At 44.3% G+C, this 27,459-nt stretch overlaps 1 protein-coding gene across 13 annotated transcripts in view; it reads left to right on the plus strand.

Annotated features, from left to right (window-relative positions):
• The window catches only part of cpx (synaptic transmission protein complexin), a 482,383-nt gene that overhangs the window by 433,858 nt on the left and 21,066 nt on the right, over positions 1–27,459 (plus strand). For 12 of the 13 annotated variants that reach the window (XM_087349776.1, XM_087349775.1, XM_087349770.1 and 9 more), the window contains one exon: positions 26,805–26,965. In XM_087349776.1, coding sequence (XP_087205902.1) covers positions 26,805–26,965 — 161 coding nt within the window. Of the gene's footprint in view, positions 1–25,101; positions 25,250–26,804; positions 26,966–27,459 lie in introns of those variants that run through there. The other variant, XM_087349778.1, reaches the window with a different exon arrangement.

The following is a 27,459-nucleotide window of genomic DNA, read 5'->3' on the forward strand; positions in this document are numbered from 1 at the left end:
CACAGACCAGATTAAGAACTGCAGCTTTTAATTCGAACATTTTTCTCTGCGGTGAATTTTTAACAAAATACAAAATCATAACGATTTATTTCTGCGTGTGGTGTGTCGGAGACAGCAGAATTTTTATCTGCGGCAAGTAAAAACCAACATTATTACGGATTCCGTGTACATAATCGAAAGGAAGTTGTTTGGACAATTCGTGTCGCGTTGCGCCATGTTGTTACAAACTGTCGCGGATTTCTGGACATTCAGTGACAAGCAAAACGCAGTTAACAGAGCTGAACGTGACGTGGACTGTCGTAACTTGATTAATTACATTCGGATCTGTTTGCACACGCACATAGGCGCTTCACGAAACCAACTCCATGGGACAGAGTCCTTGAGAAGTCGCTTAGCTCATCAAGAATGTCCCACCTTTTATGGAACCCGAAGGTTCATGGCCGTGTTCAGAAGACAGCTTTAACCAGTTCATCTTTCTAAAGGTGAAGCTTTTTTTTGAGGTGCGGACTGAATCCTAAATATTATTTAGACGAATTTTGGCATTTGGGAGGTGCTGTCAGATAGTGTTAGACGCGTGGACTTCGAAGTGATGCATTGAATCCGTACAAGGCCGCTGACCTGTTCAGAAGCTTCGGTGTAGACCGAGGCGCTTTTCTCACGTTCGGGTGGTTCTAATTCCTGACCATGAAGCCAGCAAGTCGGTGGCCTGTTGTTTCGATAAATGTTTTCTTGTTATTTCCAAATCATCGTTAGATTCCACGCTAAGTAACGTTCGTCCTCTTCCCCGATGTCTGTTACATCAGCGTTGTCGTGTTATTAATATGATTTTCTGTACGCCAGGAGGAAGTGGCTTGGATGAGCCCGGCGTGAATATTGGGTGGGGACGAAAGAAATCAACACGCCTTTGTAAAATGCAGCCTTTATAACCAAGAAGGCGATGGTCGGGTAACTTTAAAATGAATCTGAGTTAATGGTTGTAAGTTTGGCATGACTGGGGTTGTGTCCAGTGGCGAATTTTGGTGTTGAAACTTTGGGTCCTGCCTCAACAGATTTGTTTGTGTGTAACCTGCAAGGTAATTTGACGACTTAAGCTGAGAGAGAGATGTTACTTTTGTGCAAAGTATTTACATGTAACAAGTTACCAAATAATTACAACCATGCATTCTGTACGGTATTCGTCTCCATTCACAATCGCATTTTATTCAATGTCATTCGCCCCAAACAAAATCCTGGAATCGTATTTGGTGTAGGATTTGGGTTTTTCACGGCGGTGAGTCTGAAGAGATTGCTGTCTTCTGCGTTGTTGCGCCGTGTAGTCTGGTAGAAGTTTGCCGACGTTTCGGAGGTCCTCGCTACCTCCATCATCAGGGCTCACAGCCATGAAAATCTCAAACCCTGCCTCTTCTCGTGTCTCATACATAGACTTTTGAGTAGCGAACATTTTCACAAGGAAGGTCACGGGATACTTAGAAACTCTACAAAGTTCGCCCAAGTGCCAAGTGTGCTGACGTCACAAAGTCACGTTAGGGGTCGCCAGGTGCTTGTGATTTGTGGCGCCGCTTGGCGTGTACGAGTTATGACAAAATGGCCGCCGTATGGTTGCTAGTCTTTCGCCTGCTTCTTTAATTTCTTTTTGTTCCCATCCTTCACTTTTACGATTTCTCCCTTCCTTCTGTCTATTTCTGGTTTCCTTTCACGATCATTTCCGTATTATTTGAAATGGAGGCGTCCGTTCATCAAACGACTATGAGTTCTAGACCCGAACACGGTCCCCGTCCGCTTCACAAAAGACGGAGGTCGACTTAAAGGATCGATTGCACTCCATTTCTCGATACGTTTCTGATCTGTTTGAGGAATCGTTCGCTGAACCTGGTTACTGCGTTCTACGCCTTCACACGCACATTTTCGGATTCACATTTTACTTTGAGGTTTTAAGACAGAAAATTCAAAGACCTACGATTTTTTTTTTTAAATTCTCCCCGTTTCATGTTCCTTGGTTGCACAGTTCATGCGTGTCCTCCGTGTGTTTTGCGCCTCGTACTGAGTTTATGGTCATTTGTTGTTTCCGAAGTTCCGTCCTTCTTGTGGGATTTGCCTCTCTTAAAAGTTCTACGTCACTCATGTGTCTTGGGATTTGTTGTTCTCTCGGCTGCGAGCATGAAGGCGTCTGACTTCCGGATTGTGGCGCCGTGTAGTGCGGTAGAAGATTGCCGACGTTTCGAAGGAGCTTGGTGCCTCCATCATCAGGACGATGGATGTTGGAGGAAGCGATCACTTCAGAAACGTCGGCAATCTTCTACCGCACTACACGGCGCCACATTCCGGAAGTCAGACGCCTTCAAATGTTGTGAACTGAAGTCGCCGTTCAGTTTGCGCTGTGGATAAACGTCTGTGCCCTCAGACATTATTTCTTTTGTCCAGCAGCCTTTAGTTGAGACGACTCTGTCCCAGATTTTGTCGAAATTCGTCGAGACGTTTCGAAGATGTGTTTTCCGTATACCTTCCTGTTTGCGCAGGTAACCCCGTCCCGCTGCCACCCGAAAGGGCGAGTTCGCCATCCTCGTCTATGTCCGGCTGTCTGTCTGTCTCATACACACAAAAGAAACTGGATTAATAACAAAACTGAATGTCATCTCGAGTAATGAAAACTTTTCATAGGAATGTGTTTCGTTGTACGGTAACTCCAGTGCTTGGAAACCTATGGCGACTTTGCCATGCTGGGTCTCTCCAGCTTCGGACTTTCCTTCTGTCCCAATAGTCTTCATAAAATCGGTTGATTTTCCTGAAACTTGATTTTGCCGCTGGAAGACACTCGACTCTCAACTTTGACCGTCTAAAATGACACGTTTAAGGAAATCGAATTAAGTAACAATATTGAATTTGATTATTTTGTATTGTTTTGTGGCGCCTCGTGTGTCGATGGGCAGATATGCCAACGTTTCCGAGAAAATACTGTCAGAGCTGTAATGAAAGTCAAAATCCAGAAGAACAACATCACGCACTCGTGCTTCGTGTTTGGGAGGCCCTGATACCGGATGCATGACAGGGGGTCATTGTTTTCCTCAGTCCCTCCAGGCAAATGCGGGGATAGTAACGTACTTTAAATTAGGCCGCGACCGCTTTATTCCACATCGTTTCCAATTCATTATCCACAATCATCCTCTCGTTCGACGCTAAAAAGTCTGAGCTATTGAAAAAGCGTCGTTAAATGAACTATAAGAAACAACGTTTCCATGTTCGCCACTTTGACGACCTCACATCTCGCAAGCTTCAGTACCTCCGCAGAGTAAGAATATGATATTTTGTATTTGGTGGTAATCTGACGAGATGCAAGTCAAACTTCTATTAACAGTAAAGTGCGAGCTCTAGAATTTCACGTTAATCGACTTGAAGAAAGCAGACATCGACCTAACCTAACACCTGAAACAAATTTCTCCCTGTCTCGGGCCGCTTGGGTTTCCACGAACTATGCTCCCTTCGAAGGCTTTAATATTAACTTTACTTTGTAATAATACAAGGAATAGGGGGGGGGGGGTCGCCCCTTTAAAACGTTATATTGTTGGGGGTTGTACTGCAACCTTTCGGAAAATCAGCTAACCGTGTCCATGGCGATACGCAATCTCGATTCGTCGTCCTGTGTCGCGTAAGATTGGGCTTCGATGTAACCGCGCGACCAGCCCCCGGGGCACGGAGCCCAAAGTTGTGGTAAGTGCGAGCGGAGGAATTAATACTGTGTCAGCGGAACACGGATGTTCGGCGGAGCTGATACCATCCCCCATTCTCAGAACGTGTTGTGCTCTCCTCCTGTGGCCTTGACATTGCAAGTGGACGTTTCGTCACAAGCGTCAGCACCGGACGAAATTACGCAAGTGAAAATGAAGGTGGCTTTATTATGGGTTGTTACACAATATAATGTCGCAGAAATTTATCGACGTTTCAGAGGAGCCAGTAAGCATCTATGAAACGTCGGTCAATTTATACGAGGATATAGATAGTTATCGTCGCAAGTATGCATACAGTTTTTTGTCCCTGATGATGGGAGGAAGAGACAGTCTCCGAAACGTCGGAATTTTGTACCGTAATAACATGGCTTATCTCCGGAATTGTTCGCTGATCGGGAATCTTGTGGTCGTGTAAAGTATATTAAGGCAAATTCCGAGAGAGTATTTAAAGTGTACGTTAGCCGTCTCCTTGTAAATCCCTACCTAATCACTGCTCGTGATCGTCTCATCTTATTCGCTCTCTGTCCAGATGAAGGAGCTTATCTGTCTGTTTATTAAGCTGCTTCCACTTAAAGTACTTAAGTAAGAACTTTGTATACGCGTTCGGAATCAGCGTCGATGAGCGACTGCTTTAATTCCCGCAGTTAATGAGTGCGTTGTTATGAATCATTGATGGCCCACCTGTTCCTGTCAGGACAGCGTCCAACCTTTCACGGCCTGTAATTATAAATTACCGTCCCGTTCTGACCGGGCCAATTAGCGTTTCGTTTTGATAACTCTCGGACCCAATGACGTTTCGTTCCACATGCAGAACTGCTCGCAATGACATCGAGTGCAGGAGCGACCACTCCCACATTAAAGTGCGCTTACTGTTTTAAATGTCGGATTGTAACCATGGAAACGGTTCTTTTTATAAATATTCTACGAGTCTCATTATGATTCGTTAATTCGACACAGTTTTACATTTCATTACCTTCGTCGACGTACAGTTGTGTAAAAGATTTCACGCCATTTTATATGTACATTATATAACGACGCTTTTTTAGTAGCTGAGACTTTTCAGCGTCGAATGAGAGGTTGGTAGTGAGTAATGAATTAGAAAGGATGCTTTATTTAATGACGATGCTTCAACTACGTAGACTTCGTGGCGTCAAATGGTGCGTTTATTTGTGAATGAATGGGAAGGGTTCAGGAAGGAACTGATCTTGGTCGCTTTTTTGACAGTGTTTCATTTTCACCTTCAAACACCGCAGTCAGTTTGCAAGACTTGGACCTGACGATCACAGAGCAGATACGGTGTTGAAACAGTCGCAAGTATGCATACATTTTTTTGTACCGTAATAACATGCGTTGTTATTTGAATCTGTAGTTTTAATTACACTTTTCATTACCAGAATTGCGTCCAGGTCTGTTCTGACTTCATAACAATCTTTTCAATTGTGTGGAAATTTTTCTTTTGACATGTAATATCGGTCTGTAATGCTCGTTCTGTTCTGTACCACCAGTAGTACGCGTACCATAGGTTGAGAAACGCTGCTCTATATATTTCTGTCCTACTTAAACCGAGTTTCCGTTCTGTACAAGAACTACGGGCAATGCCATCATATAATTTGTCAACAAATTTCCAACCCTTTGTTTTTATTATTGAACTTCTTCTAAAATTTATTTTAAAAACATTTGTTTTGCGACGAAGTACACAGATTTCCTTAAAATCCCTCACTTTGGTTTTGATTTTTTTATATTTTCATACCAAATCTCGCGTTACCTTTAATTTAGCAAAACAAACTTTTAAGCCTTAAATTCGGGTGTAAATTTACATAATTATACTTTATACATTTTTTGGAAGAATGTGGTTTAGGATAAAATGGGTCTCCGTACGTATGTACCGGATTATTAATTATATTGTCAACGAAAATCTTTAAATTTCAGGCGATCGTCACAGGAGGCCAGGAAGTACTACTCATAAAAAAAACATGCATCACGACAGGCAAAGATGTACGATATTACTTAAAGGCTGCATTCAAATTTCCGCGCACGTCGGCTGGTTCCAGGCGCAGTGAAATAGCGTCGTTTTATTCGTGCGCATGCGCGCATTTATCAACTGCTCTGTGTTTAATTCTAACAAATCGCCGAGTCTGTTTTCAGATGTTCAAATTGGTTTGAATAAATCTCGTAGCGTGGCTCTAGTGTCTGCAATGATGAACCCCAAATTGGTTATGTTTGAACTGCATATGAGGGGAAGTTTGGTTAGATTAACATAAATTGAGGGATATTAAACTAGAATTTGTTTGTTCGTGTGCACGTGAACATTGCATTCCTTAAAAAAGGAAACGATAAAATTAGTATTCTACGTCTTAGTGACGTTTCAGGTTCTCGTGGCTGGCGAGTCTTCTGATTGTGTTGGTCTCATCTTAAGGGCAAGAAGTGCCTTTCGCCAAATATTATTACGATGACGAAATCAAGATGATACATCGTCACAGAAATCTGATCTCGAAATCTGAAGAGAAGATTTCCTTGGAAGAACTGGGAATTGATGGGAGAACGCTGTTAAAATGCAAGTTGAATAAATGGGGTGTGTGTGTGTGGATCAATGGATGGACCAATACGAAAGCCACGAAGAAACGCACGCCATGTTGGACTTGCCGCAACTCGGTTGATCAGATTGCGTGACGAGGCACAAGTCTGAGGGAAGGGAAACTTTTCTGCCTTAAAATAGATTTCCTTTTCGTGCAGGCACTCCCCGAAAAGGCTGCACGTATTGATGTGTTGAATTTCGTCTGTTTCGCCGCAAACAGCGATTCGCTTGCGAGTTCACTTTTTGCAATGCTCGGCGTGGCCTCTGAGGTTAGGTTAGGTTGGCTTTAAATATTGCACTAGGCAGACCGCAGAAATATTTGATTTCGTCCTTATTGTTAGTATGCAGTTGAATGTTTTAACCCCGTCTGCGGTTTATTTTAATATATTTTTTTTAGCTTTTAGTCAGGCTGTGTTTGGAAATGTTTTTGTACGCACGTCCTGCGTTACTCCGCTCTTTATGAGCTCGCGGTTGACATGGTTTTTGTCGCACGATATTCCCTTCCGTTTATGTCGCCAGATGGCATGCGTGGCAGGAGATGAAAGCCGGCGATTACCTCCATGTCTCTTAATCTTGCACTAACTTTGTCTTTGCTTCAAGAGCGATTTACTCTTGATTAGTTAACCTGAACTTATTGTCTTGTTAATGACCGTAATTTGTTTCCACTCGCCGTACTGTTTACATTGTTTAATATTCATCTTGTATCTCGCTGTGTTGTATGTACTCAGGAAATTGCACCCGTCAATAGAGTCATCGTGATCCTCATATCAGCTCTGTCTGTCTGTCTGTGCACTCGATACGAGAAGTCGTCACTGCTATCCATAAACCACGGAATTTGTGTTTGCATGAGCCGAGTAAAGTTCCATGCAACTTCAAGTAATGAGATCAGCCGAAATGGAACCTCAGAGAAGAACACAATAAGTTGATTCGGAGGGAAATAAAGTGGATTTTGGCCTCCCTTGAGCCACGTGTGACTCTTCGTTGTATTAGACGCGCCGTGAAAAATTTGGCTCGTCAGAATTCGCTGAACCCAAGGCAAGCTACAAAATTTCTGAAAAACCGATCGGCTCGTGAGGTATTTCTGTTTGTCACAAAAATATACCAATCTTGCTCGTTTCTTTTCCCCGTCATTTTCATGTTTGATGAAACTCGAAAGACTTATTTGTACTCGAATGTTCTAATGCACGGTCTGGACCAAAAATTAATTCGTGTGTCGTTTACAAATATTTTAAGGGATTATTTTCTCTGCCTTGTTGCAATTCACAACAAAGCTTTGAAGAAATGAATTCCTTTCGTATTTATCAAGATGTCTTTGTGTGGACAGTGGGCGGCATAACTGAACAAAATGTCGACATTCCTCCAGATTCGAAGTCTCGATTCTCGGGTTCGATCGCACGCCCCTTGTTACTAGCGCGGATTTACTCTGTTCGGTTAACACTTTGAAGAGGAACCTCCGTACCGCAAAGGAAACACAGCTCTTCGCCAGTGGTTAACCAGTGTTCAAGGCGTCTACAGTTAGAATTATACGACTCATAAATCCAAAGTTACCTCGGGGCTTTAAGGGGTTAATTTCTTTTCTTTTGTTACAGGTGAGTGACTTCCGAAGCCGGCCGCTAGATTCCACTGTGATCAATAATTGAAAGCAGACGGTGAGTAATTCGGTCCGTCTTTCTTGTTTGTTTGTGATTTGTCGCTCTGCTTTCTGAAAGACGACAGACGCGAAACAGATGTACCTCTGACATTATTACCAGCGCGCACGGGGCCGGTTCTGACATGTGCAACTCACTCTTTTGGCGTGGTTCGGAAGCAGTGTTCTTCTTCTCCTTCTTTCCGTCCCGCGCGTCTCACCCGCCTCCTGTGATGTTTAATTATACGGGAAGAGGCAATTCTTCGGTCCTCTCATTACGAATTTCTTCTCTTTCCGTGGGTGCAGACATTCTCCTCAGCGCCCTGTTCCCCGACGCTCTCCGTCTGTGTCCTCCTCTGAGGAAAAGAACTCTAAGCTCTACTCGCACGTAAAACCACGTGACATTACAGGTTTGTTTGCTCCTTTATTGTGTTCATTTTCAAACGATTAATTAGTATCTGCAAAACCAAATAACATTCAAAGTGACGGATCTTTGTCGTGTGTTCAAATTTTTATTTTAAAGCTTATCGGTAACTATATGTACCACCTGCTTCAACAGTTAGCAACTGTGTGTCTTATGATTCTCAGTGTAAACGGAGATCATTTCCTTAATCAGCATCGACCAGTTCTAAAGAGAGAGAGAGAGAGAAAGAGGAAATTGGTGGGGGAGAAGTGAGACACTTCGATTTCAAGGGGGGAAAGAGCATCTTATAGTTAGTAGGTCCCCAGGCAATGCCCGCTCGTCCTTCTGTTAAGGATAAAGTAAGAGTGAAGACGTTAGTGCGATAATTGGCAGAAAAGATGGAATTTTTAATTTTTAATTAGGGAAAGCTGAGGCTATTAATTTGGAAGTTTAGGACATAATTTAGAAGTTCCTACTGAGGGGAGTGGGGGGGGGGGTTAAATTTTGATTAATTTAAATCGGGAGGGCTGCATGAGAAGCTTGCAGTGGCAACTTGTAACTTGGGAACCATCTCAGCATTTGCTTGAAGACAGAGGAAAACCAAGGAAAACCTGTGTCGATATGGCATCGACCAGTTCGCCCTTGTAATGGTGTAATATTGTGTTTTCTTTGCGGTACGAACTGAATCGTAAAACGTTATATTGATGGAACCTCGTGCTTCAGAAGGTTACGTAATTCTGCGAAACTTTTTAAATGTATTTAATATTATCGTCTGAGTTGGTATGTTTATAAAATGAAGCCCCACCATGTCCTGGTTGCGTGAGACGTAAAAGTAAGTGGCTACATCCGGATTTACATTTTCTCCGTCTGTTTCCTTCGCTGAAATTTTACACAGGCTTTTGTGGTCTGTCCGTAAGCTGTTCCTCTGCTCTGTTGTGCCTACACTCGCGGTTCCTTTTAGCGTTAGGAGCTTCATATCATATTGCTGCTGTTTTAATTAAATTTGTCGATGTTTCGTTAGTTTCATATTGGCCCACGGCCTATTTGCCTTAAGACATAAAAGAAGTTTGTCGAAACTTGGAACATGAAGATGTGAAATTCTGGAGGGGGAGAAATAAGAAATCCGCGTTCCACGTATTCACGCCCTCGCTGTACTTTGCCTCTTTAGTGCTGCCATCTTTTTGGCGGCTTGTCGTCTTCTCCCATGCAGAAAGACGGTCGTTCCAGAATTTCTTACTTGGCTGAGCAGCTGGGCATTGTGCTAGTCGACTTCAAGCGTGTTTTATTTGGGCACTAAAATTTGTACTTTTCATTTTAATATCTGTACTTGAACGTCCGTCTGTAAGCTCCCCCCGAAGCTACTTGTTTCAAGAGCTGTAATCCTGTTTCGTCAGTTTTTTATATATACTTGTTCGTTCTCAGCTATTACGTAAGAGGCCATCTTGCTCGCCAGTATGAGAGAGAAACCGTGCCTCCTTCTGCAGGGTGGCGTGCGTTTGCATCAACCATCCTGTCCTGCCGCATCCCTCGTACTACGGTCAACAGCCGGCCTGCGCTGCTCCTTAGTCCCTTGTTCCACTTAGCCGTTGTTACGCTAGAATCTGTTTCTTGATTCGGCCCGTGTCTTGCCGTCAGACGCGTTTTCAAGTATCAAATGCTCTTTGGCTGCATTTGGAATTGGGACGGAGAACAGAGCCGGCCAGCAAGTCGTGTGACGATCACAGCGAAGTAAATCACAGCTGCATTTTAAGCCTTTGTTAAGAGCCAACGTGACGGTAACAAATTCTTCTCCTTAAGAGCTCTTCAGGCTTAAACTTCTCTTTCGCGAGGTTTGTTTTGTCTATCTGTGCAAGAAGCTGCCCTCTCGCATGTCTCAGATTCGTGGAATGTTCCCGGACTCACTTTCCACGCTGCTCCTAATATTGTTAAGTGACGTTCAATTGAGATGATTTGCATTTAAATGACTTGAATTAATCGTTCATGGAGTAACTTTGTTATGCAAGGTTTCAAGTATTTCTCATCACTTCGAATTAGGATAGATATTTTCTTTTCAAAACTTAGTTTGACTGATGTTGATGTCGGATATGAGAGTCATCCAATGTCACCGGATTGAAAGTCTATCGTCTCTCTAAAATAACGGCTTGTCGTCCAGAACATTGGTGTGTTCAATAAAATTCCTCCCCAGTTATGTTTAAGATCTGCAGCCGTGTGTTTTGAACGTTTGTTAGTATATAATTAACCCAATGTCATTCTGGCTTTCTGCATTGGGTTGGGTTAGGGTTGGATTGTTAAGTTAAATGCATTAGTCTAATTTCAGTTACTATGCGGTCTTTCCACGAATTGCAAAGTTATAACATGCGCTTGTCGTGTCTGTTCGTCCGTCTGTCCAGTCGGTTCAGCTCGAGGGCCACCAGACGGATTCGGATGAAATTTGTTGTGGAGGTTGTGCCATTCTGCACGGCCTCAGAATCTTACTTTTTAATATTGTATGAGCGGTGATAACAAAATGGCTGATGAGGAAATTGGTGAGGTGGACGTTGAGGGGCCGCGATCTGGTGGTCAAAGTGCGAACTGTCGAACAGGGAGGGTTTAATACCTCGAAGTGCATGCTGTAAAGAACGCATGAGGGTGTTATGTGTGTTGTGGTATGGAATACATTTCCGAGATTGTTAGGTTATCTCAGCGGTTCTAGACCTTTTTGAATCGAGTTTTCCTACGCTTTCACAGCGAGACTTCCCGTGATCCTTATCAATGGGAGTTACGTTTTACCCGAAGCCACGCGTGTATTATGGCGTTTATACGGACATTTAGATGTGCCACACGTCCTCCATGGCGAGTCCTCGTGTACCCCGTGAGGCCCCATACACCTCCAGTTCAAACTTTTTTGTAAATTACTAAAAGTTGGGGTTCCTAGACATTCATTGGAAAATATGTTACTACAGTGGGATGTTGCGAGCTGGATTGAACCGGCTCTGAATAGGGCCAAATGGTTTCCTGTTGACGGGATAATGAACCTCCGGATTCATTAGCGTTCGGTGAATTTCCAGATCAACAGAATTGGCGTCGGCTTGTCGAGGGACAGATCTTCACGGCGTCATTTGGTTAGTGAAGTTGACACTAGCGAAGTGATGTGAAGTGCTGCAGATTTGAACGCAGTGGCGAGTCACCTCGACTGTTTACCGGTTCACCTCTTGAATACACTCGGTCGAAATTGGTTTGGGGGGGGGGGGGGGCAGTGTGACAAATTGCTTGCAATCTGACAGCTGCTGGATCGAATATGGATGAGGTCCACCTCCTTGACACAGCTTCCTCTGTTCCTTTATCCACACAAAATGGAAGTTTCATTACAAGGGCCGCAGTACCCGGCCCGGAGCACTCCAAGTTCTTCTTTGCCTTTCTTACGTTCACTTGGTTACTCGTGATTCCTTCCATCAAATGCGTCAGACCGTTTTGAAAGTGCCACACTACTCTCAGTGTTTGTGAGACTCCAGGACGCTGACATCTACGGGTCCTTGACCCTTTAAAGTATTTTTCACTTGCTTTGACAATAAAAAGGTCTGTATTTTGTACACAGCATTTTCTGTGGTGTTTGTAATGTTCTTAAGTAATCAGTGATTATTTCATTAGACAGTGTCAACTGTCTGAGAAACGTCGTGCTTTGTTATGAAGGAAATTAATTTCTTAATTTTACTCAGTTTTTCAACTACGTAATTAATACTGCATGGAATGAGAAGTCGTGCACTGATTATGAATTTTCAGTTGCAAGAAATTTTTATGAAGACGCCGAAACCCGTTGAAGTTAGTGTTTTAAAATTTGCCTGCAGTGACTGAGGAAATCCTTTAATGCCTGCTGTTGTTTCTCTCGCCTTCATATTGTCCACAAATAGTTTATTTGTTGACCTTAACTTCAATTTATATGTTCTGAAATCTTGCCTTCGCCTTGTAGCCGTAATGTTTCGTGTGTTTCTTGTAGACATCTTCAGGGGAACGGTAACCGGACCTTAGAAGATGTCTGTAAGTGACGGAGGAATCGTGTAGGGTGATGATGTTCTGTTCGACGGCGCGTGTAAGTGAATTACAGTGAGCACGTTGTGCCTGATTGTCGAGATTGCGCTAGTCAGTGTGTTCCTGAAGCAGGCGTTGTTCGCACTGGCCGTTCACGTGCTAAATTTTATGTTCCGAAACTCAAATTCTCAAGCCTCCGTTCACACAGTCGAGCCAGCCACTCACTTCTCGGGGCGAGGCTAGAAGACCTGTTTTCCTCACTTGAATTCTGTTTGTGGTTTCTGCCAGCCAAATGCTGGGATAGAACTGTGCGCCACATTGCGTAATCAACCTTGCATCACATTTGACGCCAAATAGCCTATTCAGTTGATGCAGTTGAACGACCTGAGAACCCAGACTCACCCAAGGCATCTCTCCAACTACATGAAGGTGAAGTGCCCGTCCTTTGCCTGGTTTCCGCTTAAAATAATCGAATTGCTTAGTTCTTGAATCACAGTCTTTAATAAACTCTTGTTCCTTTGAAGAAGATGGCTTTCTTCTGTCTGGTAGCGCCTTATAGTGTGGTAGAAATATACCAACGTTTCAGAGGTCATTGCTGCCTCCATCATCAGGGCGATTAGAGGGATCACGGTGATGGAGACAGAAAGGACCTCTGAAACGTCGGTGAACTTCTGCCAGACTACAAGGCGCTACCAGCCAGAAGAAAGCCATCTTCGGTCTCACCGCCTTGAGAACCTGAAATGCTTCTTGTCCAATTTGATGACGGCAGAGGCTCTCGGGGTTTGTCAGTTCACATTCAGAACTTCCGGAAGACTGAGGAGTCCATGGGATGGAATCTTTTCCGCGGGGTGAAACAGATGGAAGGTGAAATTGATCTAGAATGCTTGGAGCCTAATCTACAAATCCCTTACACGTCTGGATCTGACCCTTAAGATTAGGGTCGTCTTTTAATTTGTGATTTCCATTCGTAAATTATAAACGTCCTATTGACCTTTCATTAATTTTTATATTTGATAACGGATGGAAATGTTATCATCGCAGCGACCATCTGCCTTCTTTTGTAACCAGCCTTTTTGATGCTGTGATCAGTTTCGTTTGTTGTCTCCCTAAAGAAGATTTTCCTTTGGCTCGTAGACGGCGCTACACGTCGTTTCATTATCGTCTCCCGAGGCCGGAGGTAACGCCCAGGACGAACCTCGGCTTCACGCATCCTCTTGAAGCTGTAGGTCCTGGTAAGAAGGGGGTTGTGCTGGGGGGGGGGGGGGGGGGGGGGGGTTAATACCGCGAATGATACTCCAGTGGAAAACACGTTTTCTGAATGCGTCCCTCCATGTAGCATTCATCTTGTCATTCGTTTAAAGCGGCTTCGACTCTGCTTTCTGGAATTTTAATGGCATTAAAACAGCGGCGAAGGCCCTCGTCTGCCAGACCGCAGAAACTGGCGGAATATAAAGAAATATTTTGTTATTATTACCTCAGCATTCTTTTGCCATTTTTGGGGAGAGATTTTAATAATACTGACTTGCAGACCAGCATTCACCCCTGTTAGAATGTACTTTAAAACAAGGGGGAATTATTTCGTTTAAGAGTGAGCACACGGGGAAATGTTTCAGGTGGATACAAAATCGATGTGCAGGTTGGGCCTGTATGGGAACGTTACGAATCAAAATTAAATTTGTTCAGCGATTTCACTGCAGACCGCCAATACCAAATTAATGGAAGTGACCCGAGTGGTTTTAGAGACGGATGGACGGGCAGCATCTACACACAAGAGAAGATAAAGTTGCTGGCTGTTCGTAGCCGCCACGCACTCTTAAACCTCGACGCGGAGGTCAGTGGTCGCCGTCAAGTTCCGACCCACTTAATCTCCGCCGACCTTGCACTCCGTTGCTGCTCGCTTCGTATCTCGGTCGAAGCAGTGGTCACGCGCGATTTGCGTTGTCGTTGATTTATCATGCGACTATACTTCGAGGTGCTCCGCGTCGCGTACTACGTGTCCCTAAACTTCAGCTTCGTGAATAAATTCCGTGGTCGAAGCAACATGCCACACTCCTTGTGCCGAAATGTGTGATTTACGAAAAATGTTAAAGTAACGTTTTGTGGCATCACTCAACATTTAACAGCGTTTTTTTTTTATCAGTAGAAGTAATGCGTAAGCATGGAAACATATAAACAGGCTAAGCTTCCTGTAGTACAGAAGAAGGAGCGTTGAAGTTAAATACGTCTCTGAAGAAGTACAGTTTACGTTTTATTGAGGTAATGACACAAAACGCCATATAAAGGCATAAAATATTCGCTTCGTAGTCGCCATTCCTTGTTCGTGTCACTCTCGGATCAGTGAAGCTAAGGAAACAGTTGAACTTCGCCTTCAGATGCCTCCGCGATGAACGGGATCTGAAGCTTGAACCTGCGTCGCGCGTCTGTTCTCGCCTCTTTATTATCGTGTGAACGTGCATAAAGCTCAATTCTCCCGCTAATGAATTCAATTTCGGTCCTGTTAAACCCTCCCTTTTCTTTTGCTTCGCAATCAAATTGAGTGACGAACCACGCAAGCTGAAGGGAGTGGAAGTTCGCGTTTCCCAGCGTCGACTTTACGGGGCTCGTGGAAAAAGCAACGCCATGTTCTGTTTCGGTGAATCTCGAACACCAGACTTTATTTCTTAAGTTACTTTATTTTCCTGTAGAGTTCTCTGGTGTAGTAACTTTTCTTACACGTCGTGTTCTGTAACGGAGGACTCGTGTGACGTTATCAAATTTCTATTGAATTTGAGTCCTACCTCCAAGATACACGAAATTAAGCAGTTATTTTGTTTGTATGTTTCGGTCAGAAATATTTTAGTATGATTACTTGCACATGAACGTGTTACGAGACCTCCGTGGTTACCATCAAGGGCATTACACGTCAGTGGAATGCCGTTTAGAACGTACATTTTAATTGTTTTCCGTTCCCACTTCGAGTTCCGGCTCACGCCTTTGAAGCGATCTGCTCCAAATTCTTCGGACGGGTTAAATAAGTGTCACCCATTTCTCCTTCCTCTCGCGGTTAAGAATTTAAATTTGTGTGTTACACATTTTGGGGCATCCTGCTTCTTGTATTACAAATTCTGGAACAGCGTGTTGAAAACGTAATCCTCGTCCCTCATCATTTTCCTTTTTGACTTTGCATTACATCGCGAAGTTTGACACTCCCATTTTGCGACTTATCGTGTACTGGTTTTTATGCCGTTAAGTGCGAAAAATACGTCCTGTGGAGCAAATCCCGTGTCGACTCGATGCCCGCGCTCGCATAAAAAACTGAATACAGATGCGAGTTGCCTCATCCTGCCAGTTTCGTTTCGCATAATCGACATGCTCTTACGGCTTAGTACATAAACACTCTATTTCACTAAGAGCAAGAAAGAATATGTAACAGTGGTCGCAATTAATGGAATTGTAATTGATATCGGTTATATTCTCATCCATTTTTATATTGTGTCAACCTCCTGAACATGTCCAACGTATACGCGAAACATGTTTCGATGCGGAAAACACGATAATAAAAGCTGTGTTTTACGATTTGCTGTGTGAATTAAAAACTATTTCTCGCAGTGCATCAGCTCAAAATTCCCTTTCACTCCTTTATGTTTAGGAAGTTATTTTTGTAATGATGGATGCCTGCACTCGTGTTTCACATTCGGGAGGCCCGGGTTAATACCTCGGCCCGGCTATCGGCTATCCTGACTAATGTTTTCCTCAGATCCTCTAAGTAAATTACAGCACGACCGTCTTCTTGTGTGTCCCTTCGAATTCATTAATCATCCCTTAATTTTCTACTCTTACAGTCTGAGCTATTCGCAGCGTCATTAAATAAACCAGGAACAAATGAAGATCGGCGTGGACGATTAATCGATTACACGCGCAGACGCCGACGAGTCTTCCGATTAAAATGTGTGCTTTCTAGACTTCAGTTTTACTTGTTCTGGCTTGAGGTAGGTCGCAGAGACGTCAGTTTGAGTCCCCACTTAGGATCGTTGGGTCCTTTTCGTTTTGACTATTTAAGCGTCAAACAGATTTGAGCAACACAAATCAAACGTGGATCGTATTTTAATTCTGCTTTTTCGACCGTCCACCTGTCGGCCTGCGTCCATAAGCCAGTTGACCTAAGCTTTTCTAGGTTAGGTTAGCTGCGTGAATTTGTTCCAATTCAGTAAAGCCGCCACGCTGCACGCCATTGAAGCACTTGGGGGGAGGATTTTTTTAATACTTTACGTTTGCACTGAGCGGTCTTTCCTGAACGAGAAATAAATCATTTAATTCTTAGAAGGAGCTGTCGGGGTCCGATGGTAATGACGTCAACAGCGGCTCGTCAGATGACGGTAATCGGAAATGACTTTTTACGATCACAAGATGGCACGAGAAGATTAAAGCCACTTCAAACTTTTAGAAGAAGCAATTCTAAGAATCCGTTTAATATTTTAAGAATTTCTATGTTACGTTTTACATTTTACGCTGTCTGCAGCTTGTTGCAGAGTTTCAGAAACTTTGAGGTTAACTGTCCGCCAGAATGATTTATTCTGCTATAAATATGCATTGATCACTGACATTAAAGTGGACTTGTATAACTTCTGACAGCCACTTGACGTGAATGCCGGACGGCCTCTTGAGTAGCCTAGCCTAGCTCTGATTGGCCGTTGTTACTATTAATACTCTTAACATCGATCTCTTTCGTGTTAAGTTGATGGGGATGCAACCGCGCGATACGGAATAACAGCAACATCTACTCTTGACATAAACAGATCGTTCGAGTCTGAATATATTGTAAAATAAAAATGCTGACTGCACAGCGGTTGATAAGGGATAAGATGACCTCGTGATGGTGCAGATTCTTTCTTTAAAAGATTACAGTTGCTTATTTGGCCAGGAATTCCCCTGCTTTGATGGACTCCCACGATAAGTAACCGTGCTCACAAGAGTCCGCTATTGTATCATTTCCAGAGCAAAATAATTCCAGCCCCATTTTATTTTTAGGATCCACTTTAATATTATCTCCCATCCACTCCAAGGTGTTCGAGGCCATCTATTACCATTGCGTTTTCCAACCAAAACTTTATATGCACTTGAGTCTTCTCCCACGAGGATTACATTCGCCGTGCGTCTAAACTTCACTTTTTCAATCTGATGTTTGGCGACGGAGCCCCTGGTTCTGCGGGCGTCGTGACACTGAGCGTCTTCGAAAGACGTAAATAACTTACGTTTGAATGTCGGCTGTCATTTTATTTCATATAATTATTGAGTCTGCATTTTGAATCGTGTGTTTTGTTTTACCTTGTCAGGATCTGTGATGGAGCCAGGGAGCAGAGGATAAGACTCTTCAATTCCAGTGGCAGTCAAATGCTGCATTTCTCATAAAGGTTCAAATATTTTATTCACATAGACAGGGGAGTCTTTGGATGTCTGAACTGTCTGTGAAATTCGTTCTCTTTGGTTTAGTCTTTGATCTACTGTGGAGCGCGCCCCCACTCCATTACAAAGCCCTAGATATTGATGGATACAGAACACATCGGCAGAATGTCTGTCTGTCTGTCTGTCTGTATTTCAGGGATATACGGACAGACAGACAGACATTCCATTCGAATTATTCTCTCCCGCATCGATAATTCCAGGCTTGGGTGCACGTTCGTAATTTATTACGTTCCTTGTACGAAGCGTATGAAATCAACCAGTAATGACAGTCTTCATTGTCTGTCCGTTTGCATATTTAACCTTTTGAATTACTGAACGGCTTTTGTCGGGGCCTGCGCTAAAATTTGTGCAGCGAATTTAATTTTGGTTAACAGCGCCAAGAATAAATGTGACTAACAAGACTTACCACCCGTTACATTGACGACTCGACGAGCATTTGGCCCGTGGCTTCAGGTTGGGGAATGAGCGGTCCAAGTGACAGTGATACAGTACTGACCCAAAGGTTCTTCGTGGTTTGTCTCAGTCCCTCCGGACGAATGTTTAGATGACATGTTGCAAATGTGATGGAGCAGGCTAATAGTAGCGCGCTTGAGGACGATGAGAAATTCATCCAAAATCTTAGTCAGAAACCCTGAAACGAATGCGTCACTTGAAAGAGCCAGGTGTAGTTATGTGAATAATATTCAGATGGGTCTCAAGTAAATATGTCGCGAGAATGAGACCTAATTAAACCTTGTGGTGGACTTGGTACTAAACGTTCGGGGTCTGTAAAGGCGGTTAATTTATTGACCACCTGACGGACTTTTAGCTTTTGAAGGATTGTGATCCACTGAGTTTGTACCTCGAAATAGGGCATTACTACTCCTTCCAAATCCGTATGGATTCTTAATTTCTGCCCTCTCGTTTCACTTAATGGCTTACAATATTTTGTGTTAGAAACAGTCTTTAAGTAATGTACGAATCAGTTACCAGATGAGATGGTTATGAAATGTGAAGAACAATGGTATTTTTTAAAGACGGTGTCGCAACATGAAGAAGCCGTGACCATCTCGCGTGTGAGGCTAGCCTTCTTTGTATGAGCACAAGGCCCTCGCCCTCTGCGCTGTGGTTGGTCTGCAGCTGCTAAGTTTGCAGATGTTCTGTCTTCACTCCAGAAGTTTGATTGTAACCTTTGGGACGTCGCTTCATAATTAGACCACTTCATAACAGTTAATGTGTACTTAAAACTTCGCTCCGAAAACTTTTAACTCTGCCGAAACCGCGGGGGAAGAGGGTACTGTTTAATTTTATTTAAATTTAAGACGAAGTCAGCGGATGCCGTCTGCAGACTTGGTGGCGCTCTGAGGTTAGAGACAGAGGCTCCAGAAGACGGTGACGAATCTCAGGAGTCCTTAAAAGCCTCGAATTTATCGACTGGCTGAGTAAGTAACAGTTTCTGAAGTAAAGCCTCGCGCCATTACATTAATCATTAATTATCCAGATACATAATTACTTAGGCATTAGCTTACCTGCTTCATTACTTACCTAAGTAACTTGCTTGGTAGATAGGTGCAGGTAGGTGCGTTGTCATAGTAACGAGAGGTGTGGTATGATTCATGGGACAGGAACTCTTCTCGTTAGTTATCCTTTTTAAATATGAATTTGAACTTTTTCCACGTTGCTATAAATAGAATGTTGACCGGCCGCTAAATAATTCAGCAGGCGGATCGGTTCACGAACTCTGCATCTGTAACGACGTTGTGGGAGTTACAGACGGCACGTGAACAGAGCAGCCATTGATCGGTCGGGCACTGTCAACTCGGCGTAATAAGTTTGGAAATCTTCGCATGGCTTCACATTTCTTGCTCGTTCGCCTGGATTTGACCTCTGACTTTTGTGAATTTGACCAGTGACGTCAGAGCTTTCTGATGTGCATTAAAGTGTGCAATGTCTGGTGCCCGTCTGACTGGATGACGTCATCAAGGAGGAATCCCCCACTGTTGAGCAGCTGGCTGGGAATCCCCCCACTCGGCCACTTCCTCGCCGCGCGCAGACAATCTTGCAGGGCTTATTTGAAGTGGCCGTTCTTGCAGATTTGTAATGTGTGGACAGATTTAGGTGAGACTCCTCCAGTATCAAACACAGTGAGAACTCATCTGCTGTCCGGTTGTCACATGCGGGCAGACACGGTGGAGCGAATGGACCAATGCTCCGTGCAGTGCTGAATCAAATATTTATGCGCGTTTCTCTTACGATGAGCCGCTTATGATAACATTGATAATTACGACTTCACCTTCAGGGTAAGTAAGCAAAGCAAAATTATTACTAAAGGAGCAGGTAAAAAACGCTCGAGAAAAGAACTTTCCCTTAATAAATGGTCCAGATTCTTGTCCTCAGTTATAAGAAAGGACACTTGTTTGTACGTGATCTCCTCTGCAGCAAAACTGCCTTGAAATAGCGTTCGGGAGTCATCACAGGAGAATTTTGGCAACAGTGGTGTAAGTTACCTTGCTGAGATGAGACGAAAGTAATGTTTCGAGAAAGGAATTACACTCTAAAGATTTGTGACGTGGAAGGGTACAGACCTCCCCCCCCCCCCCCCCCCACTACCACCGAAGTAAAGTGGTTTTAGTGAGAACGAATGGGCACTCAGCCCAGAGGCTGGTTTGGTTTGCCGGTCAGTTTGGGGCGATTGATATGAAGTGACGCCGCTGGACCACTTCGTGAGACAGATTAATCCTGCGGTGCCCCGAGTCTTAGGAAACTGAAAGGCTGCCACAATTGTTCGCACTGTCCTGAGCCAACAGAATCTATTTTACATCGCGCACTTCTAGACCTATTTTCACACAAGTGGTTGGTAGCACTGCTTGGATATATCGTACTCTGTCCGAGGAAACTCTGTCAGACAGACGGACTGACTTGTTATTGACGGATGCCCGACTGTGTCCAAAATAACTGGCAGCCTGCATAATAATTTATAAGCGACTCCTTGAAGCAGACCGCGTGTTCTCGTACTGCCTAATCTTATGTGCTGATGCTACGTGGATCAGAGGGCTTTTGTGGATAAAATTCTTAATAATCAAAGTGATTTTACACTGAAAATGTGTCACGGGGTTTTTGGCGCACGCATCCGTCGTACGAGACACGCTGTAGCCACGTGTCACCAACCCTCTTAGAAGCAACAACTTAGTCGCGAGAAGTCGTCCAGAAAATCCGAAGTGTCAAACAAAAGTGGAATAGAAATGCTGTTGGAGAAGCGTAATAATCTTTCATAGGTTGGTAACAGACTGACTTGCTTCACCAGAAACATTTTGTGGTATATCACGAAGCCATGCATGTTCCGCGTTCAGTAGTGGGAGGAGCTCTTCTATTCGGCTTACAGTGAGCCCTCGGTGTGTGGACAAGTGAACATCGCAGTTGTGTTCCTCTCGTTTGTTTCAGCGTTGTCTCAGCTTTCTGTGTTTCGTCATAGCTGGTTCACATGTGCAAAGGGCGAAATCGGCTTTGTCGAAAATGTAGATGGCTGTAATGTTTATGCGTAAAGTAGTGAGAAATTTTTGATTTGTGTAGTGAAGTTGTTGAAGGTGTTTTCTTTCGGGCAGCTATGTTGGTCCACGTTTCTGTGTTTCTCTTTTGGGCCGAGAGACTGAAACGTCGAATATTATAACCCAATTTTCTGATTGTTTTTACCTCATTACTATTCACTTTTGATTCTGATACCAATAAAAAATTGTACAGGTGTATTAGTCAAGTGACTATCTTGTGAGATGTTGCGCCGTGTGGTCTCGTAGAAATTGACCGACGTTTCAGAGGGTCTTGCTGCTTTTATCAATAAGACAGCCATCTTTACATGAAACAAATCACCCTTTATCAGTATCTGAGTACAGACCCTAACGACCATGAAACAGCCTTCAACGGTATTTTTTTTTTGTGTAGTCCGGAATTAGGATGAAGCATTGATACACGGCGCTTCTAACTTACGTTTCCAGTCCCCCCCCCCCTTCCCGCCACGTCCTCGTGGTCCAAGAGCCATTCACGTGATTTAGCGCAGTTGTAATTAGTCCCGAAAGTGTCCAAAATGGCGCTGGTGCTCTGATGAACTATGTACCTAATCCAGTTACAAATGCACAGCAGCGCAGTATCTGATTACCGTGCGCTTATCTGCCTCTGCCTCTGGTGTTGTACAACGCACAACTGCGCTTACGTTTGAAGGGGTACTACAGTTTGTTCGAAAATATTATTTTTGAATCGGTGTGACGTAGGATTGCCCCTGATTTACGCAACAACGCTTCTAGGTTATGTAGAGTCGAATGGAAAGGTGATTATGAATGATGATATCGGAAAGAAGTTGCAGTGCCGTCACCAGCCGTTTGAGACGAATATGGTTCTCGAAACGTTGGTGTTCTATCCTTTAAACCACCTTACACGGCTGTTAGCCCGAGAAGAACTCATTTTATAAGTACAGGACAGTGTTTAATCGCCTGGAGGGACTGAGGAAGAATTAGAAAAAGTCAGTCATTCTAGCTGACCATCGGAATAGTAATCGAATCCGCCTTCCACCGGTGACAGAACGAATCGCGGCGGCTTCTTTGTCTCTACTTATTTTAATTACTGTTTGTCAATTGCAGAAGTTACTTGTCGTGGTTTCTTACGTCTTTCTGCTGTACGTCTTTTGTGATTTGTCTGCAAAGTCCAAGGAAAACGACGCTCAGCGTCAGGAATGTCTGTCGGTGACCGGATCCGGATTCTGCCACGGCGTTCCCAGAATGCAGTGCGCCGAGTCTCAAACGAGAAGCGACGAAAGTGACGGCTCTTGGTCCACACGAGTAACATCGGGCACTGCGCTCCTTTCCTTATTTCTTCCTTTATCGGTGGTTCTTCTTTGCTCCTGGTCCTCTGGCGCCTCTCTTCTTGCTTCTGCATCCGCTCTGTCAGTCTGACGCGTCCAGCCGACTTCAGAACCCGCATTCATTATTTCACCTCGTGTACTTTCACGTCTGAAATTGTGAACGCCGTGAATAGGTTCACAGTCTGTTCCCTGCTTTCGGTTTTGTTGAGGTGATGACGTCATGTAGAGTGAGAAACACAGAAACGTCGGATGAAACAGGGAGGTGATAATTGCCTACGGAATGTTAGTCGGGGAAACTTCAGATGAAGAAAACGTTTCTTAGACCCGGACACAAAAGAGGGATAATATTAAAAGGTCTCTTTAAATATAAGAGTGCGGATTGGATCAATATGGCTCAGGGTAGGGACCGGTGGCTGGTCCTTCTGAATAAATTATTTGACTCTTGGATTGCATAAAAGATGAGTAACCTTTCGACCAGCTGAGCAACTTTTTTCCGAGGAGGAGATTTCAGGGGGAAACAACTCGCGGACACCACCGCGCCATTATCATCTTATTTTATGGACTTGGTGGAAATAAAACACAAATTTGACTGAATCCTTCGTACAGACCGAACCGAACCTGTAGAGCAAGAGTAGTAGATAAGCTGGTAGTCGCTGAGCTGGTGAATAAATTCCCCGTCTTTTGTGGATGCCGAAGATGCATCTCTGTGCTGACAACTGCACGTCACTCACCCGTGTCGTACGCCGTTAAATTATCACGTCCTGTTTCTATAATACTGTCCTCCCATCTACGTCTAGTTCTTCCAAGAGATGTCTTTCCTTCCGGTTTTCCGATCAGCATCTTATATCTCGTGCGTGCTACATTCCTCGCACATCTCATCGCCCTTAATTGTCCCCATGATATTTCGCGAACAACGTCGTCATGTCGATAAATCGTTCGTTTGCATCGACATGATAACACAGTCAGTGCTTGTAACATGGGTACAATGCTGTTTACACAGGGAACATACATAATTCAAGGTCTTTCTTCTGACAAGAGGACTGATTTATTTATAAGCGTTTTAATGGCGGAAAGACATCGCCGTGCGTTCTGTGACCGGAGTTCCTGCCCCTGTCGAAGTTCTGGCTGGCCTTTGCACCGACCGACCGACCGACCGGCAGGGGCTGTTCATTTCGCGTGAATTGCAGTTTATCCCTCCGTCTCCAGGAAACGTTTCTTTGATGGATTTTCATGAATAATTCATTCGATGGGCTTTTATTTACTCACGCCTCGTTTTTCCACATCGTTGACAGACTTCTGTTATCGCTTGTCTTCTGCCTTTCTTTCCGTCTGTGAGTTCGCTCATCCTTCCTTCATCACACCCGATTTCTGTAACTTCCTTTTTTAATATTGTCACATCCGAATCTCGATCTCTCGAGTGACATTTTCCGCAGTTATTTTCTACGAATTAATTTTCCCCGTTTGCTCTGTACGTCCCACACGTTTTTCACTCCTTGATTTCGTCTCTCCACGTACGAACACGTGTTGCATTGCATCTGTCGTTACATCCGTCTGTCTCTCGGATCCAAATATTGCCCTTGGAACTTTATTTTTAATCGGTTACTTTACTTATTTGTGAATTTTTGCATCGGCCAAGTGTTTTGACGTTTTGACCGTGATGTTGAAGTCCAGATCAAATACGACGATTGTCTGTGAAGTCTTCGAAAGAGTTTAGTCGCCGCAAAAGTTACAGGTCGCAGAGCGCTGCTGACGGAAAGTCTATTCGAACACAACGCATCGTCAGTTCTGGCCTCGGGTAACTGCACAGATGCTCCTTTGTTCCTGATTGCCAGAGAATCTGTGACTCTGCTGTCTGAGATTTCGCATTCTGCAGCCCTGGCCGATGTAAGAATGACATTTTTTTTAGTTGCAGAGGCTCAGATGATGACGCGTTGCACTGAGACCCACTGCAGGCGCACTCTGCACTCGATGCAGTGCGCTCAGCTGGCCACTACCCTCGCGGCTAGATTACCGTGGTCATTGGGCCTTGCCCCGATCCAGATAAATCCCATCTACACTCTTTCGCCTTATTTATGTGAGATTCGTTTTAGTATTATCGTGAAACGTGGGTAAACTTGCACCAGACTGTACGGCGTTACAACCGAATAGACCGAAATCTTCGTAATAGCCGCAATGAGAGCCAGAAATATCGCATTTGATTGGTTGTTCGTAGAAATCACATTACAGATAGTGAATAATGCATGAGACGGCCATTTTGACTGGCAGAGTTCATGAATTCTCTTTCAGTAATTCTTTCACTCCGATCCATTCGACCTTGCGCTTTTCAATCACACGAGTGTCCGGACTCCTCTCTCTTCTACGCGTGTTATCTCGCACTGGATGTCTCTAATGCCTCGTTGAAGAACATTGCTGATGCTTTGTGTGAACTCCGTTCCTCATCTTTAGTCATGACTAGTTCGCCTCTTACGTGACTGCGCCTTTCTGTTCTTAATTGTTTGCGTGGTTTGTGTGGTCCCCATCCGTTTGTCCAGTTTTTGATTGCACTGCGTTTTTAAGCAGGAGAGAAACAGCTGTTTAACCACGATCCTGATAAAGCTAAGAATTTCGTCTTTTCATATCATGGACACGCCGTCACTCCACAAGAAAAGTGAGTATACGTCTTTGGAAACAAAGGGAAATGTGGTACTGTGTTTTGTAGCTTTGTGGTGAAGGTATTAGGGAATGGCTGCCACTGGCAAATGTTAAAATAAATAGCTGGAACATCCTCATTGACTGTCTGAAAACCGAATCCAGAATATGAACGGCAAAATGTTTCGAGGAATAATTTTAATCCATTTCATCCGAAGGCACCAGGAACTTAAGTGATGAAGTCGTGATGATCCACTTCCCACTAATTTATTTTATATGTAATTGTAAAAATTTATCTCTGCACCACGCCTTTTGATGCAACACATTCTGCTTCATCAGTCTCACTGTTCTTTGTATCAGTGGCGGCTCGTCATCCCACTAGTCGTCACTGCACATTAAATGTTTACGGGTTTGCGCCAGTTGTCAAATGTAACAGTTCTTTATCGATGTTGGTCGTGTGGGTTTAGCATCGCGTGGATTTGTAGGTACATGTCCGCTTCTCGGAGGATCATACTGCCTCCATCTTCGTACTGGAGAGGACTATAAAAAAATTATATTTATGGCGAAGGCGGTTTCACAGTTCCGATCTGATTTCGTTTGTTGCTCCAGAAAGTTGCGTTCTGGAACTCCGTGCTGAACCGAGTGTGGCTAGAGGCTCGAGGTTCAGCCTCCATGCCGAGCCGCGGCGCCACTAGCCGGCTCCTGTGTGATGCTCCTTCAAGAGGCTGACTTTCCCGCCTCAGAGAGATCGGAAGTTCAAGCAGATTCAAGAACTTGGGTTCCGTCAGACCTTTATAGCACTCCTACTTAATTTTCAGATACTTCCTGTAGTGAGGCGTACTCCGTGCCTAAAATTGGGGGGGGGGGGGTGACACCCCGTTTCCCCCAGACCACACTGCCTTTCCGTAATTTTATTATCACCGGTCGTAGGATCTTCGTTTGCGCTATTTCGAGGTCGTGCGATATCCCGTCTCCCAATTCGATCACTGGATGCAGATGAAAGAGGATTTGGTTTCCACGCATCATTGTTTAGAATCGCACGACATCGAGGGTTTCGAGCGCCTTTCGTATGCGGCAACTTCTCCGACACCTTAATGTGACGGGTAGTCTGTACGTGGAACTGCAGGCGGTTTCATGATTGAGCGGTAGCTTTACGCAGCAGAATGCTGGAAGTTTCTAGCAAATTAGCCAAAACTCTCGTTCTTCGACTTCTTATTAGAACAAGGTCCGTTGAACTTTGCCGTGTAATTTGGAGAGCCAGTTAGTGGATCAAGCCTGAATTCGTGGTCCTTTACCCTCTTGGTTTATACTGCACAGCAAGCTGCTAGTGTCCAGCCATTGGTCATCATCTTCAGGTGGGTTAATTCCGCTTCTCCGTTGTTGTGATTTCTCAGAATTGTCTGTGGATTGTGGTTTTCTAATCCTCTTAGGGGGTGGGGGTTATGGCCTTTACGTGGGCGCGATGCGTGGCGCCTTTCGGGATAGACGATTACGCGGCTGATAGGATCCCCTCTTCAAATGCGTGTTGGTCTTGCCGGAAGTGCAAGCAGGAAATGACGTCACTGTTGTTGCAGGTGCGGTGGGAGGCGATGATGACGGAGACGACAAGGAGAAGGAGGAGGAGGCCGAGAGGGAGAGGCAGGAGGCCATCAGGGAAGCCGAGGAGAGACGGAAAGAGAAGCACCGGAAGATGGAGGAGGAGAGAGAGAAGATGAGGCAGGATATAAGGGACAAGGTAGGCGAGTGGACCGAGTGGTCGCGTAGAAAAAAGTTAGTAGGTAGAGGCTGGATGGTTGATTGAATGACTCGACGAGTCTGACTGACTGGTTGGTTGGTTGGTTGACGTACTCCGGCTGTTAAGTGGTTTTTCCGAGCACTGACTCACTCCATTTTCCACGAACCTCGTCCCAGATGCCACCACCGGACGCCATTTCATATTTTCCGAAAATCAGTTCTAATGACGTCATCGTACCACTTCTCCATGTCTCACATGTTTCCTCAAAACATTTGTAGAGTAAAGTTTTGTCCGCGTTCCTTATTTCCCCACACATACGACATACAACCCTCTGATTCTCATTGGTGTAGTCAACCTAACATCTCATATACTTGTTTCCAGAGTTCTGTTCTTTTTATAACCTGTCTTCTTATTTTGAGAGGAGCGAAGGCTTTGTGGCACCGTCATGTCCGCTTCTGTATGCTCCTGTGTCCGCGTGTGTCTGTCTGTCCGGC

The sequence above is a fragment of the Zootermopsis nevadensis genome, unplaced genomic scaffold, assembly GCF_977971745.1.
Source record: "Zootermopsis nevadensis isolate Lab colony 2312 unplaced genomic scaffold, Znev_1.0 Znev_ptg000016l, whole genome shotgun sequence".
Lineage (NCBI taxonomy): Eukaryota > Metazoa > Arthropoda > Insecta > Blattodea > Termopsidae > Zootermopsis > Zootermopsis nevadensis.